We start from the raw sequence: 22,444 nt of genomic DNA on the forward strand, positions 1-22,444 counted from the left end.
GTGGTACCGAAAGGAGCTGGAGGAAGAGAGACAGCAAAATGCCAGAGATAAGAAGAGACTGGAGAATTCATGTGAGGCTGTGAGCAGCCTTGAGACTCTGAAGAGCCAGGTCAAGCAGAAGAAGAAGGAGTATGAGCAACACCAACAGCATGCCAGTGATCTGTTGGACGAGGCGGATGCAGAGATACATGAGTTGAAGGCGCAAGTGGCACAGCTTACTGGAGAGAATGCCCAACTCACACAGATGATAGAGTTACTTCTTGAAGACGAGCTAGAGGAGGAGTCGAAAGAGGAAGAGCCTATAGAGATAGATGAGCCTATAGCAGCCGTTGGAGATGAAGAGATAGAGGACTAGAGTATTTTAGTGACCTTTCCTTTATTACAAGGAGTTTATTTTCTCATTGTTGCTATATTATTTCATTCAGTTCGATTGTTTCCATTCAGTTGTTTCTCTATATTCGAAATAAATAAAGTTATGTTTATTTATTAATTTCAGTTGTTCCAGCATAACTTATTCATCCAATCATATCGTTATGCACAACAAATTCTTAGTAACGTTTAAATTGTAGGAGATGGCCAGTAGACCTCCGAGACAAAACCGCAACCCCCGCTATGCTAACAACAACCATGCCAACGAGGAGGACAATGGACCTCTTCCTGGGTTCAGTCTTAACCAAGCATACTTGATGGCTATAGCCACTATCGTGGCAACGACACCGCAAGGGTTAGTAAACCTGAATGTCAATCAGCCACCACCACCTCCACCACAGCACAGAATCAAGTTCCACTATGAATCCCTCCACAAGAACAGGTGTCCAACCTTCAGTGGACTGCTGACCTTGAAGTTAGCCAGAGCTGGCTGAAAAGGTGGAGACTCGGCTGCGACTATTGGAAGTTCCCGAGGCACTGAAAGTTGACGTGATTGTGCCTTTCCTGGAGGATAAAGCAGGCAATGGTGGGAAGCAATCTCGCCAGCCATGATAGCTGCGGGACCAATCACATGGCAGCATTTTCGAGAAGCTTTTCTGAACAATATTATCCAGCCGATGTCAGACTGCAAAAATTGAGTGAGTTTGAAAATTTCATTCAAGCTCTGGATATGTCAGTTGTGGAATACACCTCTCAGTTCAATGCCCTTGGATCTTATGTTCCAGAAATCATGGCAGATGAAGTCCTAAAATTGCATCGTTTTAAGAAGGGGTTGAACAGCAGGATCCAATCAGCTCTAGCAGTCTACCAACCTGCCAACTTTTCAGACCCGATGGGTGCGGCTATCCGAGCCGAAGATGACATTCATCGAAGAGAAGGGAAAAACAGAAACAAGCAACCTCTTAACAGCCAGTCTTCTCGAGGAAGACTAATGTTCAAAAGGCCCAATCAGTCAGGTGGACCTCCCTCAGGGCTATCCCCCGCCACTAGCTATCAAGGACTCAAGTCATGCCTAATATGTGGCTTCAGACACGCCGGGGAATGCCGAAGGGCCAGCGGTGTATGCTTTGGATATGGGAAATCAGGACATATAATTGCAGAGTGTCCTACCGCCGTCAATCGATCAGCAGGGCCGAACAAAGGAACTGGACCAATTGTGGGAGCAGGCCCTAGTAAACCAAATGAGGACAAACCTAACGCCAGGGTCTTTGCCATGACTCAGGAAGAGGAAGACGACGCAAATGAAGTCGTGTCAGGTACCATCCTAATTCAAAAAGTGTCTGCTTATGCGTTATTTGACTGTGGTGCTACACATTCCTTTATGTCTAAGAGATTTGCTAAGAAGTTAGGATGTAAACCCGAGAAACTAACTGAGCCCTTTCGAATAGCCACACCTACAAGTAGGGCCATTGAAACTCACGAAATTTACAGAGATTGTAAAATTAGTATTGATAACCAGACTTTTAGCTCCGACTTGATGCAGTTGATCATGGTCGACTTCAACATCATCTTAGGAATGGATTGGTTAGCAAGAAAAAATGCTATAGTGGATTGTAAAGGAAAGAAGGTCAAACTTTGAATCCCTAATCAGGAAGAAGTCGTGTATCATGGTAAATCCAAGGGAATTTGGGAGAAGAACTGAAATACGAAGAAGTCCCCATCAGAATTGCGGACACCAATGAACAAGTTCTTAGACGATGAACCATTACTTATGTCAAACTGCAGTGGTCCAACCACAAAGAGCGAGAAGCAACTTGGGAAGTCGAGGAGAAGATGCGAAAGGAGTATCTCTACCTATTTGGTGACCAAGCCAACTCAAGTTTCGGGGACGAAACTTCTCATAAAGAGGGAGGGATGTGAGCCGAATTTTATTCAACCTATTTAATTAATCATGTCTAAGGAAATTTAAGAGCTTAGGATCTTGGAATATGGTATTAAGTGGGAAATATATTGAAAATCCTTGTATTGGAAATTTTATTATTGAAAATCTTAATTATCCAGTCAAAAATATTCAAAAATTTGGGAAGGGGATTTACAAGATTGAGATATCCTACAAGATCTAAAGGATTAAGGCATGATATTGTAATCAAATTTTCGAAATTCTATAATATTCTATGCCTAAATATTGTGAAGCATGGATACAAGGAAGCATACAAGGTAAATTGGAAATAATCCATCAAACTTTGGGCACAAATCATGGACCTATCAACCTATATTTTCGAACCAAGTGAGGGCAATGGATAAAGGAATGAATATCACACTTTGGTAGCTAAATAACTCAAATATGGGATGGTGTTTTGGAGTAAAATATTGTGAGATTTGAGGCAATTTTGGGCATGATTGGACTACCATACTTAGTCCCATCCTCCTCCCCTATAAATAGTCCATCAATCCCTAGCATTCTCTACACCTCAAACTCGAAATTCCCTTGTTGCAATTTCGAAATTCCAGCAGCTCCCCTAGCCAAAAATCTGCTAAAAAATCGTCCCAAAGTTGGCCTAGCAATCGAGCCGAAGCGCTGCCCAAGTGAAGAGCAAGAAGTTATCCAAGTCTAGCATCGTGCACTACACGTGTGCACTCCACGTTTTTAGCATCAATATATACTGTAAGTGGGCTTGTATTAAACTTGCAATTTTTCGGATTTATGCATGTGTTCGGTTTTCGAAAATAGTCGAGTAAAATTCTTCTTCTAATCCTTTCTTGTTTTTGTCATACGATTTTGAGCACTGTGAGGAATCGACTGTGTATGGGTGGGAATCCCAACCATGACATGACCCTTACGAGGTGGGGGATATAACCGCTATATGGCCTTGCCCCCTTTGAGGAGTAAAAATTAGGGACTGATATCAGTAAATCATAGAAAGTAGATGAATCTCAGTGTTTGGTTAATGTTATGCATGTGTTATAACTTATGTATGCAAGCCGTTTGTTTCGAAATTTATGCATGTTGCAATATTGTGCTCGATACGCCCCCACTTGTTGAGTATTCCCAAAATACTCACCTTCCTTACAATCTTTTCCCAGATAAGCCTGAGAAAGAACTCGAGGAGGAAGAGTTTGAACAATTCTGGGGATGATGAATGTTTAAGAATTTAGATTAAGTTTAAAGTTTATTATGATTATTCAGTTTTACGTTTCCCCATTAAACTCCGTCGTTTTGATTTCGGGATTGTAAAGACAATTGTTATTTCCTTTGAATTATGATATATAAACTGGTTTTGGTTTATAGTGTGCTACGAGACTGGTTGTTTCCGATTGTGTGATTGTTAAACAACGCCGGTGTCAACCCTGAGCTTCGGGACGTGACATGAGCTATTTTAGTTTAAGCTATTTATTTGTATTATATTATTCTGCTGCGCCAAGCATAACGAAATAGATTGTCACTTTATTTGTTGGGAAATTCGGGATGGTTCGATTAAACTCCTACCCATTCGATTGCACCTTCAGCTCGCTGAAATGTTCATGAAGCCCCTTCAATATTCGACGTTGTCTTAGTTGATGTCCAAGCTTTCTGTAAAGAACACTTGCAGTCCATCTTGCGGGAGACATTAAAGTTAGTAATTACTTTATGATCAAAGGAAGTTAACAAAAATGGTGGTTACTGATTTTTCATTCAACTTCAATTAACAGTTTATCTCTATGATAATCTTTGTAACTCTTAGATTAAAGATTTGAAATACAATCTATAGGATAGCATGAACAAATCCTATATTCTTGAATCACGCTGAGACCTAATTTTTACACAAAAATACTTTTACTTAAATACAAAAACATGATGATATTTCAAGTTATAATCACCTAAATACCCAATCATCGAGGCTTGAGCAATATAACATCAGTAGTTGAAAAGGGAAAAAAGAAGAAGAAGGAAACAAAAACATTCCATTTTCATTTCATTGTCCGATCTTGGCAAGACATCCTTGTCTTGGTCGACGGATTGTAAATCAATCTTCAATGGATTCGATAGCCATGTGAAGTGGGCCCAATATTTGTACTCATGAAATACACTGGACATGAACAAACAAATTACGTCAAAGTGCAAGGTAAAAACTTGTGTGAGACAGTCTCACGGGTCGTATTCTGTGATACAGATATCTTATTTAAGTCATTCATGAAAAAATATTACTTTTTATGCTAAAAGTATTACTTTTATTGTGAATATCGGAAGGATTGACCCGTCTCAGAGATAAAGATTCGTGAGACCGTCTCACAGAAGACCTACTCAAAGTTCAAATATACTGTCAAGTTGATTAAAAAAATAATTTTTTTTATCTTTACATTAAGATTTTATTTAGGACATCCACATTGGTTGATGCTATAATACTTATCATATGATCAAAAAGCGTGAGGTTTATATGCCACTTACACATTATATTAAAACATTCGTTCTCTCACATTCATTATAACATCGACATTCATTATTTATGGGTCTCACTGTCAACTCATCTATTTTTATTCTTATTTTACATTAAATAAATACAATTTTAATTTTATTTACACACTTCAAATTTTTATTAATTAAAATAGATAATACTGTTATTTTTAATTTTTTTTTACTTCAAATTACTTCATCTTATGTTACGAGTGTAATTTATTTAAAATTCAAATTTTATTATAAATTTGAAATGAAAGATTACAACATAAAGAAAATAAAATCAGAATTGCATACAATTTAAAAAAAATCCTATATTTTTTTGTTTATAAATTTCGGATAAAAAAATATAAGATTTAAGAAATAAATATTAAAAATAGAGCTAAGACAATGAATATAGTAGGGAGGAGATTTTGACTGATTTATGATGTAAAATAATGTGTTTGAATGAATGAAATAATTTGGGGCAAAAATATGAATATTCATAGATTAAATTTTTTATTTTTTAATTGAACTTTAATTTTAATTAATTTCCTAAACCAAAAAAATGAAAATATTAAAATTTAATTTAAAAAAATAAAAGAAAAGGGTGGAAAGCCCACGTGGTGTGGCCTTCCATCCCAAGCTCTCCATGGCTCGTGCTCAACGCCAAGTATACCCACTCAAAATAGGTGGCAGTACTTGTTTTTCAGATGTGGGTTTTCAGTAAACAGCCTCTAACCTCAGATTAATGTTGGTGTTCTTACAAAATATTTAAAATCCTCAAACATAACGAAAAATACAAAATAGTAAATTTGACTACCTGCTAATGCCAACATTTGCAGACCATATTGTTCTGTGGGATGCAGCAGAATACACTGCAAATACAAATTATTTTATTTATTGTTACCAAAAAAAAAGTGACATTGTATTTATTAATTCAACAACGATTTAAACAATATATATTAAAAATTTAGAAACTATTATTATAATTTAGAGAGTATTTAATTTTTGTTTGTAACCTGAATCACAATTAGTTGTTGAATTCCAGCCTCCACACATGCATAAATCTGTGTTTTTATCAATATCATAACCACATGATCCACCGGTGGCTTCGCAGGCCCAACAAAAGGACCCATTCTCTAGTGAAGAATATTTCACTTGAATGCCATAGGCCCATTCTTTCGGCCCGCCTACTTTCAACGGGGCCAAACTATAGGCGCTGCTGTATCCCTGGCAGTCCAGCCCAGAAAGATTCACGGACTTAACGGCCTGGAACGATGTCGCGCAACAATCGGGAGGGCCCGATCCATAGGCCGGGATCAATTGTCTCGGACCGAACATGTCCCAGGCTGAGCACCCGTAATACTCCTCGCACCCTAGTCCCGATACATTTTGACACGACAAGTGCTTGCCCGGAGAGCCTCGGAAGAGCGGGGACTGGGCCGAGCAGCCTAATAGCAGGAACACGTTTTCGGATGTCGGGGTTAAGTGCACGGCTCGCCAAGGCTCGACTACGAATCCGTTTCCTCGCCCTCCCCACACTAAGGAGTCACAAGTGGACATGTGAGGGTCATGTAACACGAGAGTCTCGTACGCATAATCTATATCCAACACGCGATATGATCCAGAACTAATGTGCAGCATCAAGACATCGTTGATGCAAAATAAGAGTTCTCGAAAGCCGGAATGGCCACAACCTGGTCGGAGAGCGAAAGGGTAGTCGATCGTAAGATTCCCGCAAAATGACCTGCATGTGCTACCATGACCATAGCCTACGACTACATAAATTAGTGTATAAAATGATACAAACAGAGTGGGGAAAAAGAGGGGAGTCATGGATGAAGCTGGGAGGATTTGGGAGAGATGTGGTTTCTTGAGAAAGGAATAGAGGCAAGTACATATTGATACGTTGCTTGAGAATGGGAATATTAAAATTTAAGGGGATCTTTTTTTCTTTTTTATTTCATATTTCGAAGTTCCTTTTTTGAGGAATTTGAGGGCATCTTTTATATATTTTTTCTCATCTTTTAGGGGACAATTGTGGTTTATTTAAGAAGGTATGACTGGCTTTTTTTATGGGGGTATGACTAACTTTAGAGGTCGTGTTTTTGCTGCCTTTTTTTTTTTTTTTTTTTTTTTGGCTGTAATTTGCTTTTAAACGTTGCAGCTTTGTTGAAGGTCTAGAAAAGAATTATAGTGCTTTCTTTACATGTTTTAAGATTTTAAAAGAAATTGTGAGTATGATCTTAAAATTTTAAAGACCACTTGTCGCTTGGGTTAGAGACACTCAATATTTTTGAACAAGACATTGGGTTTGAGATTAGTGTAAAACTCTATTTCTAAATATCAATTTTTTTTAAGAAACGAGAATTAATATATTTTATATAAAAATGTTATAATTTCATTTATACTTGTATAGTAAAATAAGAGCAAATGATCATCAATAAATCTGCATTTCAACAGTCAAACGTGTGTTCAGTATCTGTCAGACCGATTTTTTTCATGCAGTCTCTGACTAACCCAAAAAATGTTCTACACTATCTGGGCTCACATGTGTTTTTCGGATGAAACTTGGTACAAAATATTGAAAATCTGGAACAAATATATGATATTTCATAATTAAACGTGTTAAGACAATTTATATCTAGATTTTCGTGATCATAAATTAAACTGATTTGACTCAAGCTCATATTAATACAAATTATTAAACTGAATTAAACAAAACTGCAAATAAAATGATCAACGATGCTGTTACCAACTAATCTGATTAGAACAAAACCCTACAATGTATTTTCCCCCATCCCCTTGTAATATTTATAATAGGGTTTTAGCATTTCCTTTTCTTGCTTTTTAACAGTCAGAAGCCATGGAGGCTCCTGAAAAACAAGAAGAGAGCGTCAACTCGGTAAGATTCGCTCCCCATTCTCTCCATCTACTTGTTATTTTACTTTTAAGTTGAAATTTGGAATGGTGGCATCGGTTTATGCAATTGAATTTGATGATCTCTTTCTCGGACAATGAATGAAATCTATGGTGTATTACGATGTGAACAAACAGCGAAGTTTTATTTTCTGTTAATTTTAAAAGGAGCTATTGGGTGATAGTGCAACGAGATTCATTCTTCCCATTTTGATATCGCCCTTTTATAATGGTATGGGGAAGTTTTAAACGGGAGTTGAAATGTTGAAGGTTTTGGATATCCTTATATTTAATGAGTTTTGCATATATTTGCATTTCTAAATCGTATTTTAAGGCTCTAACTTTGAGCTTATGAAATTTAGCTTTTGATCATACTGGTCTTCTTTAGTGCTTCGTGTTATAAGAGCCTTAAATTGTGAATTTTCCTTTTTTCCAAGTTGATTGATGGGATACTGGAAATTCCTTTTTTTTTTGAAAGGCGGTGGAAATTCTTTTCCGTAAACATATTTCTCGTATTTCAATGGACTAATCTAATTTTCTGGAATTCCGATAGAAATCTCCGAGCATGGTTAGGACTGTCAACTGGGGTGCAGCAACTGTGATTGGAATTTTTGCTGGAATGTTATATGGAGGTAGCAAAGAGGCATCTGCTTCTGTTGTAAGTTCGCATCTCAAAGCAGGATTGGTTTTTCATTAAATTAATTATTGTTTAGTCTGAATATTGCCAGTTCGAGGCATCTGCTACTTTTAGAGATACATTAACTTAAAACCTAATGCTTCTGTCTGGCACGAACTGGTATCTTCGGGAATTGATGGAGTGTTATTCGTGGGAAAATGTTTTTTAATTGCTATCCCTCTAATTTATTTTCTATGGAAGTTCAAATAGTTTGTTCGAAATGAAAAATGTGTGAGAACGAAAAAGGGTTGTCCAGTTAAAACATTTTCTTTGCATAACCCGACTCAGTGGAAGAATTCTGAGTTTGAATGTCTGTTACATCGGAAGCAGTAGGTACTGCAGGTGTGGCTTGTTAACTCTTAACAAACATTCCAAGTTACTTGTTTCTATGTTCTCTTGTTTCTTCGAGCACTGCTTGGCTAGTCCTTCATAGTTGAGTTTTGCTCAAGACGTTTTCTCTGGGTTTGAGGATTGATGGCATGAATCATCAATTATGTATGTTGACTTACATAGAGTTATTGACGTTTTTTATTTAATGATTTTTCTTGATTGATTTCCGAAACAGGAAAATATGAATTAGAGGGATAATTTTCTTCTTGATCTGTTATCATATTTTCATTTGCTATAAGTTAAGGATGACTAGAATTTCAAATTTCTGGATATTTACTGCATTGAGCGTTGTTTGAGTTTTTGAATTATCATTTATGACTATGTAAAATTTTATTGTACTAGGTGTCTGCTTTTGAGGATCTGTTCAATAACTCTTTCCTAGAGTGAGTTGCTGACATAAAATCTTTATATCTGTGTTTCAACAGAGCAAAGATGCAGAAGTAATGTTAAAGCTTGGAAGTACTCCAGATAAGCGCGAGCAATATCGGCTCATGCGAGATGCAATGGAGAAAAGATTTGTACGAGTTACTCGAGGATCAATAGTTGGTGGAGTCCGCCTTGGCATGTTTACCGCCGCCTTTTGTGGATTGCAGAATTTTTTTGCTGAAAAACGAGGTGTTCATGATGTTTATAATGTTGTTGGGGCTGGTTCTGCCACTGCAGCTACATTCGGTCTTATCAGTAAGTCTTTTTTAGTCTTGATAGTAAGTTTATAGATCTGAGGAATAAAAATTTCAGAATGACTTTTTACTGTTAAAGAATGAATTTTTTGCTTGTTATTTCCAGTGCCGGGTTCACTCTCTTGGCGTGCAAGGAATGTGGTGTTGGGTTCGGTGTTGGGTGCAGTATTTGGCTTCCCAATTGGTAAACCCTTCTAATACTCTGTTTATCCATTATCTGTTTTCCCCCATCTATCCCTTTACTGATGGTGACATTGTATTTATTGCAGAAAATAAACTTTTGTAAATTTTAAGCATTATCTTCACCTTGTGTATGTCACTGGAGACCTTCCTACTGCATTTTTTTTCAAAGAAGATATACTTTCAATTGGACACATGAAGAGTTCCACTGCTAGAAATCAAAATTTTCTTGATTTTATTTTTATGATCTAGAAGAGTTCAGTTTACTTCTCATGGAAGTTTTTTTTATGTGAAATTCAAATCCTCCGTGAAACTGCCATGATCCAGCTCAACTTTCTGTACCCCCTCCAATCAACTTCTGATTCTGCAATACTTATGAACATATTCATGAGCTTATTATTTAATATTGAAGTTTTGTAGATTCGGAGTGCAAGCGACTCATTAAGAAATTTGAACTCGTTTTCATTCAGGTTGGCTTCACTTAAAGCTTGTGGAGAAAGCAAATAAAGGCAGACTGAGAAATACTTCTGAAGTTAGTGATTCCACCGACTCCGACTCAAATAGTGGTGTTGGTGGTGCAATCGAGAAGCTTGAAGAGAACTTAAACAAATGACACTCGGACATGAAATAAAATCTGAATCAAGTCTGCCATCATTGCACTTGTGCACAAGCATGGCATGGCAGGGTAACAGGAAAAAACATCCCTGAAACATATTACAAAATAACTAAGATTAATATACCTAAGGATTGTGCTACCTTATGTATTTGCTAGTTGATCAGATGATTTGATTGTACACAATTAGGTTACGGAAAACATTCTTAACGAGAAAGATATCAAATCTTTCAAGCTTATTTTTTGTTCTCTTTGAGTGAGCTATTGTATCATTGGACTAGTTGATTTTGTGAATCTCATTCAAATGACATTCTCAAGTATTTGTCTTGTGAATGAGTAACTAACCAAAGGTCCAGTTTGGCACATTATATGCAAAAGAGGTCCAGACGTCTGAAATCTATTTTTTCTGCTTAATTAAGTTGCACCATTTTGCAATAAATCCTGATTCATACGAATCCAGGCTCGGTGCTCTATGTTGCTGGAGGATTCCAAGAATCTCATCAGCTTCCCCCAGGAGGAGAGATGCTTGTCGGATACTTTCCTCCTTCATGGCTTTACGGTGACACTTAACGAATATGACACACATTAAATTGGTAAGACAAGCTGCAATTATGTTTGCGATCATAATGCATAATTGCTCAAACAATCCCTCATCTGTCGGTGATTAACACGTTCAAATTCTGTCGAAATTCTTCGGCATACACGGTACATTGAGTTGGTAGCTATAACCTTGACTGGCCAGGTGAGATGATTTTCCATTGTGAAATCTTTTACCTCTCTCTTGAAATCCATGACGGTTTTCTCTGCTTTATTTGAAAGTTCTTGTAATGTCTCCTTGAAGTTTTCACCTCTGCGAGATATTTCATGGAGATCCTTGTCTTCCCACTTGTGATACAGTTCACCTCCGACCCAAATGACATCTGCTGCATTTCTGAGGTTTGTTAAGTTTCCTTATTATCAAGGCTTTTCTCTATAAGTTTGACGTAGAATAAGCCTTCGTCCTCACTCCCCGATAACACACTACCTACTTTGGTATATTAGGAAGTGCTATACTTGTCAAGGAACCTGGGGCAAAGACCAGAACCCTGGAGGTTCCTTTGAATGCAGACTTGGGACTTGATACCTGTCAATGTCTCTGACCACCCTGAAGTTGCCAATTTTGTGGAGCAGGTTTATCAGGTACTTGGGTTGCTGCTTCTTACCCTTCTCGATCAGTTTTTCGGCCTCATTTGGACGTTTATTATGATATTTTCAGGCAACTCTCCTTCACCTGCTAGTAGCAGAACATAGCGTTTAGATATCTCCCTTTTGATAATTCTGGTTCTGATTCAGATATCCCATGAACACGTGATGCATCAAACTCCAATCTACTCTTCAACATTTTGATGCAGTGGAAGAATGAGATGATTGGTCGAAGTATTTTGCTGGTTAGAATGAGGAAAACCTGAATTCTAATTACAAAATTTAGAATAATTCGTTTGGTATCATGGACAACTTTTCTGCACTTTCTGTTTCTAATTTGCAAAGGTAATTAGCTCTCTTCCACTCCAACTTTTGTGTCCAGTGAGTTTCAATCATGAATTCATCTTTGAAACTCCTTTTGCCTTTCTCACAGCATTTGAAAACTATGGCAACAAACCATCAGAACGCTGGATACCCACTACAACACCAATCGACTGAGTAAGAACAATCCATTTCACCGACCGCCCATATTTAGAAGCACTTTTAATAATCTCTCAACGTTCTGTTAAGATTGGAACCTCAGATTGTGCCAAATAAAAAAAGACAAAGGGCTCCCGAAGAAGTGCGGGACACTGAACATGCAATAACAAACTGGGAGCTACTAATTTCTGCCATAACCCAATGTTTTTGGATAATGAGTTTCAGTTTATCGATGGCAAAAGTTTCCTCCTCTACAGACTCCAAGATTTCCTCATCAGAAGCCATTTTCAGCATCTCGTGATATTTCAATTATAGGTATAGTTTTGTAGTCGGTACCATTACAGCAGTAGAGACCATCATAACAAGCAAAAGAAGCATGCAAGCAGCAGCTATAAGTTCTTCAGCAAACATTTCTCTACCCTTGAGAAAATGTCTCATTTGAATTATCTGAATGCAGACATTCTTTATCACTGTGATTACAAGTATTCCTAAAGCTGTTGCATTCATTGCAATGTCTTTATGATCCATGGATCCCAGACATGTCATGAAATTTCCCATAGCTGTCGACAAGAAAATCAAGCTGCTAACCTTTGCCAACCTATCCGTTACAGCATACATATGTGTAGTAAGATCTGTTAGCTGAGTGGGTCACCTTCGTTATTTATTATTAGTAGATCACACATGGATTTGTCAACAAAAACGTCAAACTTGGTTGCTGCCTGCAGAAGAAGAAATGCATTCCTTTTGTTCATACTGGAGGATCTCAGCTATAAATAAGTGCATCATTTGCACTTTAAAATCATCCAATCAGAAGCTTTTTAAGCATTATAAAATAAAGAGAGCAAAGAAAAAAGAGTTTTTTTTTTTTGTTCTCTTGTATGAGTTAGAGAAAATATTTTCTCGATTATACTTCTTGCTGAAGAAGTTCGCGGGATGGATTCGGGTGAAGGAACATCATCGAGATCTGCTCTAAATCTCGAGAACAGAGGAAGGGGTAGGGATATAAATGATCCAAACCAAACCAAACAGTATCAGGCTTGAGCTTGGTTTGTTTAAGATTGTTTGAGACTCGAGCTCGATTCGAGCTTTTATTATCAGGCTCGAGCTTAGTTTGTCTTGAAATTACCAAGCTCGGGAAAAGCTCGAGCTCGGCTCGTTATAAGCTCGTTTAGTATGTTAATCAAGCCAGGCTCGAGCTTGATTCATTAATAGCTCATTTAACATGTTTAACAAGCCTGGCTTGAGCTCGGCTCGTTTTCAAGCTCTTAAAGCATAAAATTGAGTTCGAGTGATTCGAGCTTGTTAAAAATTGAATATATCTATAAACTAATTTTAAATCAGACATAAAAATGTAAATTCATTCATAGATAACCAAAACGACACAAATAAGAGCTAAAAACATAAATCAATATATTATTGAACATTCCAAAATAATACATCTAGAATATTCATCATACACTGATATCACCATATAAATAACAATGAAATAATTTCACTTCTTTAATACTTCAACTAAGTCTGGTGAGAAAGTAGGGAGGACGTCAAAGAATCCATTAAAATCAGGAATTACAAAATCATATCAAATAACAACTAGTCAAGTATCCTACAAAGTTCATAATAACATTAGTACTAATATTTTTATTTGTCTTGTATTCAATTCCTTCCATTGACATTAGTACTAATATTTTTATTTGTCAACTCAACAAATGAGTCAAACTCAAGCTTATAAGTCACCTAAATGAGCCGAGCTCGAGCTCGCGAGCCTATTATCAAACATGTTTGCGAGCTCACGAGCCGAATATATTTAGGCTTGAGCTTGGTTTGATTAATTTTTCGAGCTCAAAATCAAACTTGAGCTTGGCTTGATATGATTAACAAACAAACTCAAACAAGCTTTTTATCGAACCGAGCTTTGAATAGCTCGCAAACGGTTTGGTTCATTTACATCCCTAGGAAGGGGCAGGAGTGGCGAAAAGAGTTATAACCGATGGCGCGGTAGGTCCAAGTCAAAAAATGGAAAAGGCAAAAAACAGTTTTGAAAAGAATTTGAAGTGCTAGAGCTGTGGTAAAACTGGTCACTTAAAAAAGAACTACAAATCAACAAAAAATAATGTTGTTAGTGAGGAGGTACATGATACTCTATTACTATCCATGGAAAGCCCAATTGATTCTTGTGTTATGGACTTAGGAACTTAATTTCATACCACTAGTAATCGTGATGAATTCGATAATTACATTGCTGGTGATTACAAAAAAGTTTACTTGGCTGATAGAAAGCCTTTGGAAATAGTTGGTATGGGTGATGTCCGGATAAAGATGTCAAATGGATCTGTCTGGAAAATCAACAAAGTCAGATATGTACCAAAATTGACACGCAATTTGATCCCAGTGGGACAGCTCGATGATGAAGGCCATAATGTAACCTTTGGTGATGGTTCCTGTAAAGTAAACAAAGGAGCCATGATTGTTGCTCGAGGAAAGAAAACTGGAACACTTTATATGACTTCCAGTTGCAGAGATATATTAGCTGCCGTGGATGCTGGAGCAAATTCAAGTCTATGACATTATAGTCTTGGACATATGAGTGAGAAGAGAATGAATATGCTTGTATCAAACGAAAAGCTATCGGAATTAAAGACCGTTGAACATAAGCTATGTGAAAGTTGTATATTTGGAAAGCAGAAAAATGTGAGCTTTTCAAAAGGCGGTAGAGAACCGAAAGCAGCAAAGTTGGATCTGTTTCATACCGATGTATGGGAACCATCTCCTGAGAAATCCCTTGGAGGCTCAATATATTATGTCACATTTATCGACGATTCGAGCCGGAAATTTTGGGTTTATTTCTAAAAAATAAATATGATGTTTATGAGACCTTTAAAAGGTAGAAAGCCATGGTTGAAAATGAGACCAACTTGAAGGTGAAGTGCTTACGGTCTGATAACAGTGGTGAATATGAAGATGAAGAGTTCAAGAAATATTGTGCACAGAATGGGATCAAGATGGAGAAAACCATTCCTGGTACACCTCAACAGAATGGTGTAGCCGAAAGGATGAACAGGACCCTGAATGAACGTGCTAGGAGCATGAGACTGCATTCTGGATTACCAAAATCATTCTGGACTGATGCTGTTAACACTGTAGCATATCTGATCAACAGAGGAACTTCGATACCGCTTGACTACAGAATACCCGAAAAAGTATGGAGCAGAAAAAAAGTAAACCTTTCTTTCTTGAAAGTGTTTGGATATTTATCCTATGTTCATATTGGCTCAGCTAGCAGAACAAAGCTTGATCTGAATCAAAGAAGTGTTTCTTTATTGGTTATGGAGATAATGAGTTTGGTTATCGTTTCTAGGATGACCAAAACTGGAAAATCATTCGGAGCAGAGATGTAATCTTCAATGAGCAAGTTCTTTACAAGGAAAAGTCAGAAATTGGAACTGAAGATGAAAGTTCTAAAGTCAAGAATAAAGATGAAGTGTCATTGACAGATATTCCTGTGAATGATTAAAAAAGCAATAAACAGAAAGATGAAGAATCAATTGCACAAGATGATGACCCACAAACTCCTGTGATTGAACTCAGGAGATATTCGAGAACAATTAGACCACCTGAGAGATACTCCCATGCACTTCACTATATTTTACTGACAAACAAAGGTGAACCGGAGACCTACGAAGAGGCTATGAAAAATGGCGATTCAATCAAGTGGGAGTTAGCCATGGAAGATGATATGGATTCAGTGTCATCCAACCAGACGTGGGAGTTGACAGAACTTCATTGCATTACATAACAAGTGGGTATACCGGTTAAAAGAAGAACATGAAGGTAGCAAGAGGTACAAGAAAAGACTTTGTTGTAAAAGGTTTTCAACAAAAAGAAGACATTGATTACACTGAGATTTTCTCTCCCGTGGTTAAATTAAGCATGCACAATTAGGACTGTACTCGGATTGGTGGCAAAAAAAGATTTACATCTGGAGCAGTTAGATGTAAAGACGGCGTTTTTTCATAGTGATCTAGATGAAGAAATTTATATGAAGTAGCCACAAGGCTTTGCGGGAAAAAGAGAAAATGATATGCAAACTTCAGAAGAGCTTGTATAGTCTCAAACAAGCTCCAAGACAGTGGTACAAGAAGTTTGATGGATTCATGAGTAATAATGGTTTCCTAAGGTGTCAGGCTGTTCACTGTTGTTACGTTAAGAAGTTTGATTGTTCTTATATCATTCTACTGCTATATGTAGATGGTATGTTGATAGCATGAGCTTGTCTGGAGGAGATTGATAACTCAAGAAAGAGTTATCAAAAGAATTTGCTATGAAAGGTTTGGGCGCAGTAAAGCAAATCCTTGGAATAAGGATCTTAAGAGAGAAGGTGAACGGAATCTTGAAGTTATCTCAAGAAGAGTACGTGAAAAAGGTGGTTATCAGATTTAACATGGATGAAGCTAAACACGTGAGTACTCCTTTGGCTACTCATTTTAAACTAACCAAAACACGATCACCTTCGACGGAGCAGGAGCATGCTTATATGAACAAGGTTCCTTATGCTTCTGCTGTCGGAAGCCTCATCTATGCAATGGTGTGCACTAGACCAGATATAACACATGCAGTGAGAGTTGTGAGCAGGTTTATGAGCAATCCAGGAAAACAGAACTGAGAAGCAGTTAAATGGATTCTGAGGTATTTGAAAGGTACTGCTAGTTTATCTTTATGCTTCAGAAAATCAAAATTGGGCTTACAAGGTTTTGTCGATGCCGACATGGGTGGTGACCTGGATGGTAGGAAAAGTACCACTGGATATGTGTTCACATTAGGTACTACGACAATAAGCTAGGTATCTAAGTTACAAAAGATAGTTTCACTTTCGACTATTGAAGCTGAGTACGTAGCAGTTACAGAAGCTAGCAAGAAGATGGTATGGTTGAGATCCTTTGTGAAAGAACTAGATCAGAAGCTTGAAGATAGCACATTACACTGTGGCAGTCATAGTGCTATTCATTTAGCAAAATATCTTGTTTATTATGCTAGGAAAAAACATATACAGGTTAGGTATCATTTCATCATATCAGTGCTGGAAGATGGAGTCTTGATGCTAGAGAAGATTCCTGTAAGTAAAAATCAAGCTGATATGCTCACGAAGATGGTAACCATTGACAAACTGACTGCAAGAATAAAAGGGATATATGAGCTGCTGCAACGATGATGTGAAGACGTGATTGAAATCAAGTTTTCAAGTGGGAGAAATGTTAGGTGAGTGGGTCACCTTGGTTATTTATTAGCAGAAGATCACACATGGATTTGTCAACAAAAACAACGTCAAACTTGGTTGCTGCCTGCAGGAGAAGAAATGCATTCCTTTTGTTCATATGGGAGGATCGTAGCTATAAATAAGTGCATCATTTGCACTTTAAAATCATCCAATCAGAAGCTTTTTAAGCATTATAAATTAAAGAGAGCAAAGAAAAAAGAGAGTTTTTTTTGTTCTCTTGTGTGAGTTAAAGAAAATATTTTCTCGGTTACACTCGGGTTGGGAGTGTGAGATATTTAGTTTGTTATTGTATACACTTGTTTTAATATTTCTCCTATTATAAAAGATTTGCAGTAGCTCCGTGGACGTGGCTTATCTTGGATAAACCACGTAAATCCTTGTATTCTTGCTGATTATTTTATTTCGTATTTTTTTATCATCACGATTGTTATTGCTTCGGTATAATTACCCAACAAGATCTAGAGGCAGCTTCATCGCCACGGCCGGCAATGTGAGTGAAGTGGCTTTGAGTGAGAACTTATTTGGGAACCGATACTTCTTGCTTCGGAATCCACGAAATGTATATGCTGCCATCCCAAGCGTGCAGACAAAAGATTGTCGGCAATTGATTGATGCAAGTGGTGGGCAATCATTGAGGTGCAATGAATAAGAATGCATTTGTTGAAAAGGTGACATGTTTTGAAAATTGCAGACGGAACGCGTTTTATACGCGGTTTCACACCTCGAAATTTTACTATAAATAGGTGCCACATTCCTTCATTTCAAATTATCCATTCTTCGAGTTTTCTCTCATCTTATAAGCATTTGAGTGCTTAGTTATATAATATTTGTGAGGTGTTTTGTTCTCCTGTATTAAGAGAGTGTGTGTTCTCTTTGGAAACACAGTAGTGAGTTGTATACCACAAAATATTATAGTGGAATTCTTTTCATCTTACCCGTGTTTTTTACCCTAATAATTTTTAGGGGTTTTCTACGTAAATCTCGGTGTCCAGTTTATTCTTTATTTTCGGGTTTTATTATCTCAAATTTCGCACGTGAGACCAACAAGTGGTATCAGAGCCTTTGTTTAAAATTTCTTAAAATTCTGAGTATGCTCTGTGGTTGCAGCCTAGACTGATCTTCCACATCAGAAAAGATTTTTTGAGATTTTTATTAAGGCGGGATTAATTTTGTCCAGTCTATTAAATTGTTGTAGACATAATGGCGAGAAGATACGAGATAACAAAGTTCAACATAAGTAATTTTATATTGTGAAAAATAAAGATACAAGCAGTTTTAAGAGAGGAGAATTGCTTGGCGGTTATTGGAGATAGACCGGTGGATATTACAGATGATGGAAAATGGAATGAGATGAATGATAATAATGTTGCCAATTTACACTTGACTATAGCAGATGAAGTTTTGTCAAGTATCTCTGAGATAAAAACAGCCAAAATTATCTGGAATACTCTGACAAAGATGTATGAGGTCAAGTCGTTACACAACATGATTTTCCTAAAGAGAAGGCTTTATATTATTCGGATGGCGGAATCTTCATCGATGACCGACCATATCAACACACTAAATACTCTATTTGCCCAACTCACTTCCATGGGGCATAAAATAGAGGAAAATGAACGTGCGAAGCTTCTACTTCAAAGTCTACCAGATTCATATGATCAACTTATCATCAACATAACCAACAATATTCTTACGAACTTTATAAGATTCGACGATGTCTTAACTGCGGTTCTTGGAGAAAAAAGTCAGCGCAAGAATAAGGAAGATAGGTTGGTAACCTCGAAGCAGGCAGAGGCTTTACCGATGATAAGAGGAAGATTCATTGACCGTGACTCCGGTGGGAGCCAAAGACGAGGTAGATCAAAGTCGAGAAGTAAGAAGAAAAATATTTACTGCTTTAAGTGTGGCGGTAAAGGGCACTTCAAGAAAGAGTATACGAGTATCGAGAAGAATTCTCAAGAAAATGTGGTCAGTACTTCAGGCAGTGGTGAAATATTATTCAGCGAAGCGGCAACAGTTGCAAAAGGCAGACACAAATTTTGTGACACATGGATAATGGATTCAGGAGCGACGTGGCACATGATGTCTCGTAGAAAATGGTTTAATCATTATGAACCAGTCTCAGGTGGATCTGTATTCATGGGAACTGATCATGCCTTGGAAATCGCTGGGGTCGGTACTATCAAAATTAAAATGTTTGATGGCACCATTCGCACCATACAGGAGGTACGACATGTGAAAGGACTGACGAAAAATCTTTTGTCCTTGGGGCAATTTGATGGCATCGGGTGCAAAACCCGTATCGAGAATGAGATCATGAAAATTGTGAAAGGCGCGCTTGTGGTTATGAATGCGGAAAAAGTTGCGGCAAATCTGTATGTACTTTTGGGAGAAACACATAAAGAGACAGAACTAGCTGTTGCATCAATTGGTTCAGGAAAAAATTAACGGTGTTATGGCATAGAAAGCTCGGGCATATGTCAGAACGAGGGTTGAAAATTCTCTCAGAACAGAAGCTGTTACCGAGACTTACAAAAGTGTCACTACCCTTTTGTGAGCACTGTGTTACCAGTAAACAACACAGATTAAATTTTAGCACTTCTACTGTCAGGAGCAAAAGCATATTGGAGCTGATTCATTCGGATGTTTGGCAAGCACCGGTTGTATCCCTAGGAGGAGCGAGATACTTTGTCTCGGTCATTGATGATTTCTCTAGGAGATGTTGGGTGTATCCAATCAAGAAGAAATCAGATGTTGCGCGGGTTGAACTTGATTCAGAAAAGAAAATCAAGTGTTTGATGACTGACAATGGAGGAGAATATACCAGTGACGAATTTGATGCATATTGTCAATATGAGGGCATCAAAAGACAGTTTACGACGGCTTACACACCTCAACAGAATGGAGTGACGGAGCAGATGAACTGAACCTTGTTGGACAGAACAAGAGCTATGTTGAGGACTGCAGGTCTACAAAAGTCATTTTGGGCAGAAGCAGTCAAAACAGCTTGTTATATTATCAATCGTTTTCCTTCAGTGGCGATTGATCTGAAGACTCCGATGGAGATGTGGACTATGAAGCCGACAGATTATTCTCATTTGCATACATTTGGAAATCCTGTGTACGTTCTGTACAATGAGAAAGAAAGATCGAAGTTGGATTCGAAATACAGAAATGTATTTTCTTGGGTTATGCTGATGGATTAAAGGGGTTTCACTTGTGGGATCCTACTGTTCACAAACTTGTCATAAGCAGGGATGTTATCTTCGAGGAAGATAAAGTAAAGGGAGACAAAGGTACACCGAATTCAGAAACTACTATTTTTCAGGTGGAAAATAAGACGGACGAATGTCAAGCTTCTTGTGAAGCAGTACCAGAGCACGAAGAACAAGAACATGTTGAGTCTGAAGTTTCAAATGTGAGGCAATCAACTCGAGACAGAAGACCACCAGGTTGGCTTTCAGATTATATCACTGAAAGCAATATTGCATATTGTCTGTTATCAGAGAATAGTGAGCCATCGAGTTTCCACGAGGCTACTCAAAGCTCGGATGTATCCTTGTGGATGATAGCAATGCAAGAAAACTTGAAGGCATTGGACAAGAATAAAACTTGGGATCTAGTTACACTACCACGAGGGAGGAAAGCCATTGGAAACAGATGGGTCTATAAGATCAAGCGTGATGACAATAACCAAGTGGAGCGGTATCGTGGTAGATTGGTGGTAAAAGGATATGCTCAGAAAGAAGGCATTGACTTCAATGAGATATTTTATCCTGTGGTTCGCCTTACAATAGTCAGAGTGGTGTTCGCATTGTGTGCGGTGTTTGACCTACATCTAGAACAACTAGATGTGAAAACGGCGTTTCTTCATGGAGATCTTGAAGAAGAAATCTATATGCTCAAGTCAAAAGGTTTTGCAGAAAAAGGCAAAGAGAACTTGCTTTGCAGGTTGAACAAATCTCTGTACGATCTCAAACAGGCGCCGAGGTGTTGGTACAATAGATTTGATTCCTATCTCATGAGCATTGGATACAACAGACTGAGTGCAAACCCTTGTACATATTTCAAGAGATCTGGTGATGATTATATCATTTTGTTGTTGTATGTGGACGACATGTTGGTAGCAGGCCCCAACAAAGATCAGGTCCAAGGATTGAAGGCACAATTGGGTAGGGAATTTGATATGAAGGACTTGGTACCATCAAACAAGATTCTAGGGATGCAAGTTCACCGAGACAGAAGCAACAAAAAGATTTGGTTTTCCCAGAAAAATTATTTGAAGAAAGTCTTGCAACGCTTCAACATGCAAGATAATAAGCCAATTTCGACCCCTCTTCCTGTTAACTTCAAGTTATCCTCCGAGATGTGTCCTAGCAGTGAAGCAGAGAGGATGGAGATGTCTCGAGTACCATATGAATCAGCAGTGGAAAGTTTGATGTTCGCCATGATATGTACAAAACCGGACATTGCTCAAGAAGTGGGAGCAGTTAGTCGGTATATGACGAATCCTGGACGAGAGCATTGGAGCACTGTTTAGAGGATCCTTAGATACATTAAGAGTACCTCAAATGCTACATTATGTCATATTTTACACTCAGGGGTTATGTAGATTCAGATTATGCAGGTGATCCTGATAAGAGAAAATCTACTACTGGTTATGTGTTTACACTTGCAGGAGGAGCAGTGAGCTGGGTTTCAAAACTGCATACAGTTGTGGCATTATCTACAACAGAGGCAGAATACGTGGCAGCTACTCAAGCTTGCAAGGAAGCAATATGGATTAAAAGGTTATTGGAGGAGATCAGACACAAACAAGAGAATGTTCCTTTGTTTTGTGACAGTCATAGTGCCTTGCACATCGCAAGGAATCCAGCCTTTAATTCCAGGACGAAACACATTGGAGTTCAATTTCACTTTGTTCGAGAAGTAGTAGAAGAAGGAAGTTTGGATACACAGAAGATCCATACAAAAGATAACATAGCTGATTTTCTGACCAAGCTAGTAAACAGCAGAGAATGGCATGATTGAAAGGTTGTGTGGAGATGTGTTTGATTTTCAATCATATCTCCAAGTGGGAGAAATGTCGGCAATTGATTGATGCAAGTGGTGGGCAATCATTGAGGTGCAACGAATAAGCATGCATTTGTTGAAAAGATGGCGTGTTTTGAAAATTGCAGACGGAACGCGTTTTATACGCGGTTTCACACCTCGAAATTTTACTATAAATAGGTGCATCATTCCTTCATTTTAAATTATCCCTTCTTCG

At 37.8% G+C, this 22,444-nt stretch overlaps 3 protein-coding genes and 2 long non-coding RNA genes across 5 annotated transcripts; 3 read left to right on the forward strand and 2 right to left on the reverse strand.

Annotated features, from left to right (window-relative positions):
• The first annotated feature begins 952 nt into the window (after positions 1 to 952).
• LOC142534112 (uncharacterized) lies at positions 953 to 2,289 on the forward strand. The gene is made up of 2 exons (XM_075641028.1): positions 953 to 1,996; positions 2,155 to 2,289. Exons 1-2 carry the CDS (start codon positions 953 to 955, stop codon positions 2,287 to 2,289), a joined length of 1,179 nt encoding a protein of 392 aa, XP_075497143.1.
• Positions 2,290 to 4,217: 1,928 nt separating this feature from the next.
• On the reverse strand, positions 4,218 to 6,733 carry LOC142534116 (uncharacterized). Its single transcript, XM_075641032.1, has 3 exons — positions 5,803 to 6,733; positions 5,604 to 5,658; positions 4,218 to 4,436 (listed from the first exon to the last, which is right to left on the reverse strand). The coding sequence occupies exons 1-3, from the start codon at positions 6,617 to 6,619 to the stop codon at positions 4,265 to 4,267; spliced, it is 1,044 nt and encodes a 347-aa protein (XP_075497147.1). The 5' UTR covers positions 6,620 to 6,733; the 3' UTR covers positions 4,218 to 4,264.
• Positions 6,734 to 7,556: 823 nt separating this feature from the next.
• Positions 7,557 to 10,485, forward strand: LOC142534119 (uncharacterized). Its single transcript, XM_075641035.1, has 5 exons — positions 7,557 to 7,688; positions 8,256 to 8,360; positions 9,194 to 9,449; positions 9,555 to 9,632; positions 10,099 to 10,485. The coding sequence occupies exons 1-5, from the start codon at positions 7,650 to 7,652 to the stop codon at positions 10,239 to 10,241; spliced, it is 621 nt and encodes a 206-aa protein (XP_075497150.1). The 5' UTR covers positions 7,557 to 7,649; the 3' UTR covers positions 10,242 to 10,485.
• On the reverse strand, positions 10,181 to 11,415 carry LOC142534121 (uncharacterized). Its single transcript, XR_012816914.1, has 2 exons — positions 11,295 to 11,415; positions 10,181 to 11,191 (listed from the first exon to the last, which is right to left on the reverse strand). It is a non-coding gene; the product is annotated as an uncharacterized LOC142534121 (long non-coding RNA).
• Positions 11,416 to 11,428: 13 nt separating this feature from the next.
• LOC142534120 (uncharacterized) lies at positions 11,429 to 12,031 on the forward strand. Its single transcript, XR_012816913.1, has 2 exons — positions 11,429 to 11,768; positions 11,857 to 12,031. It is a non-coding gene; the product is annotated as an uncharacterized LOC142534120 (long non-coding RNA).
• Positions 12,032 to 22,444: the final 10,413 nt, after the last annotated feature.

This window comes from Primulina tabacum, unplaced genomic scaffold (assembly GCF_025594145.1).
Source record: "Primulina tabacum isolate GXHZ01 unplaced genomic scaffold, ASM2559414v2 Contig369, whole genome shotgun sequence".
Taxonomy (NCBI): Eukaryota; Viridiplantae; Streptophyta; class Magnoliopsida; order Lamiales; family Gesneriaceae; genus Primulina; species Primulina tabacum.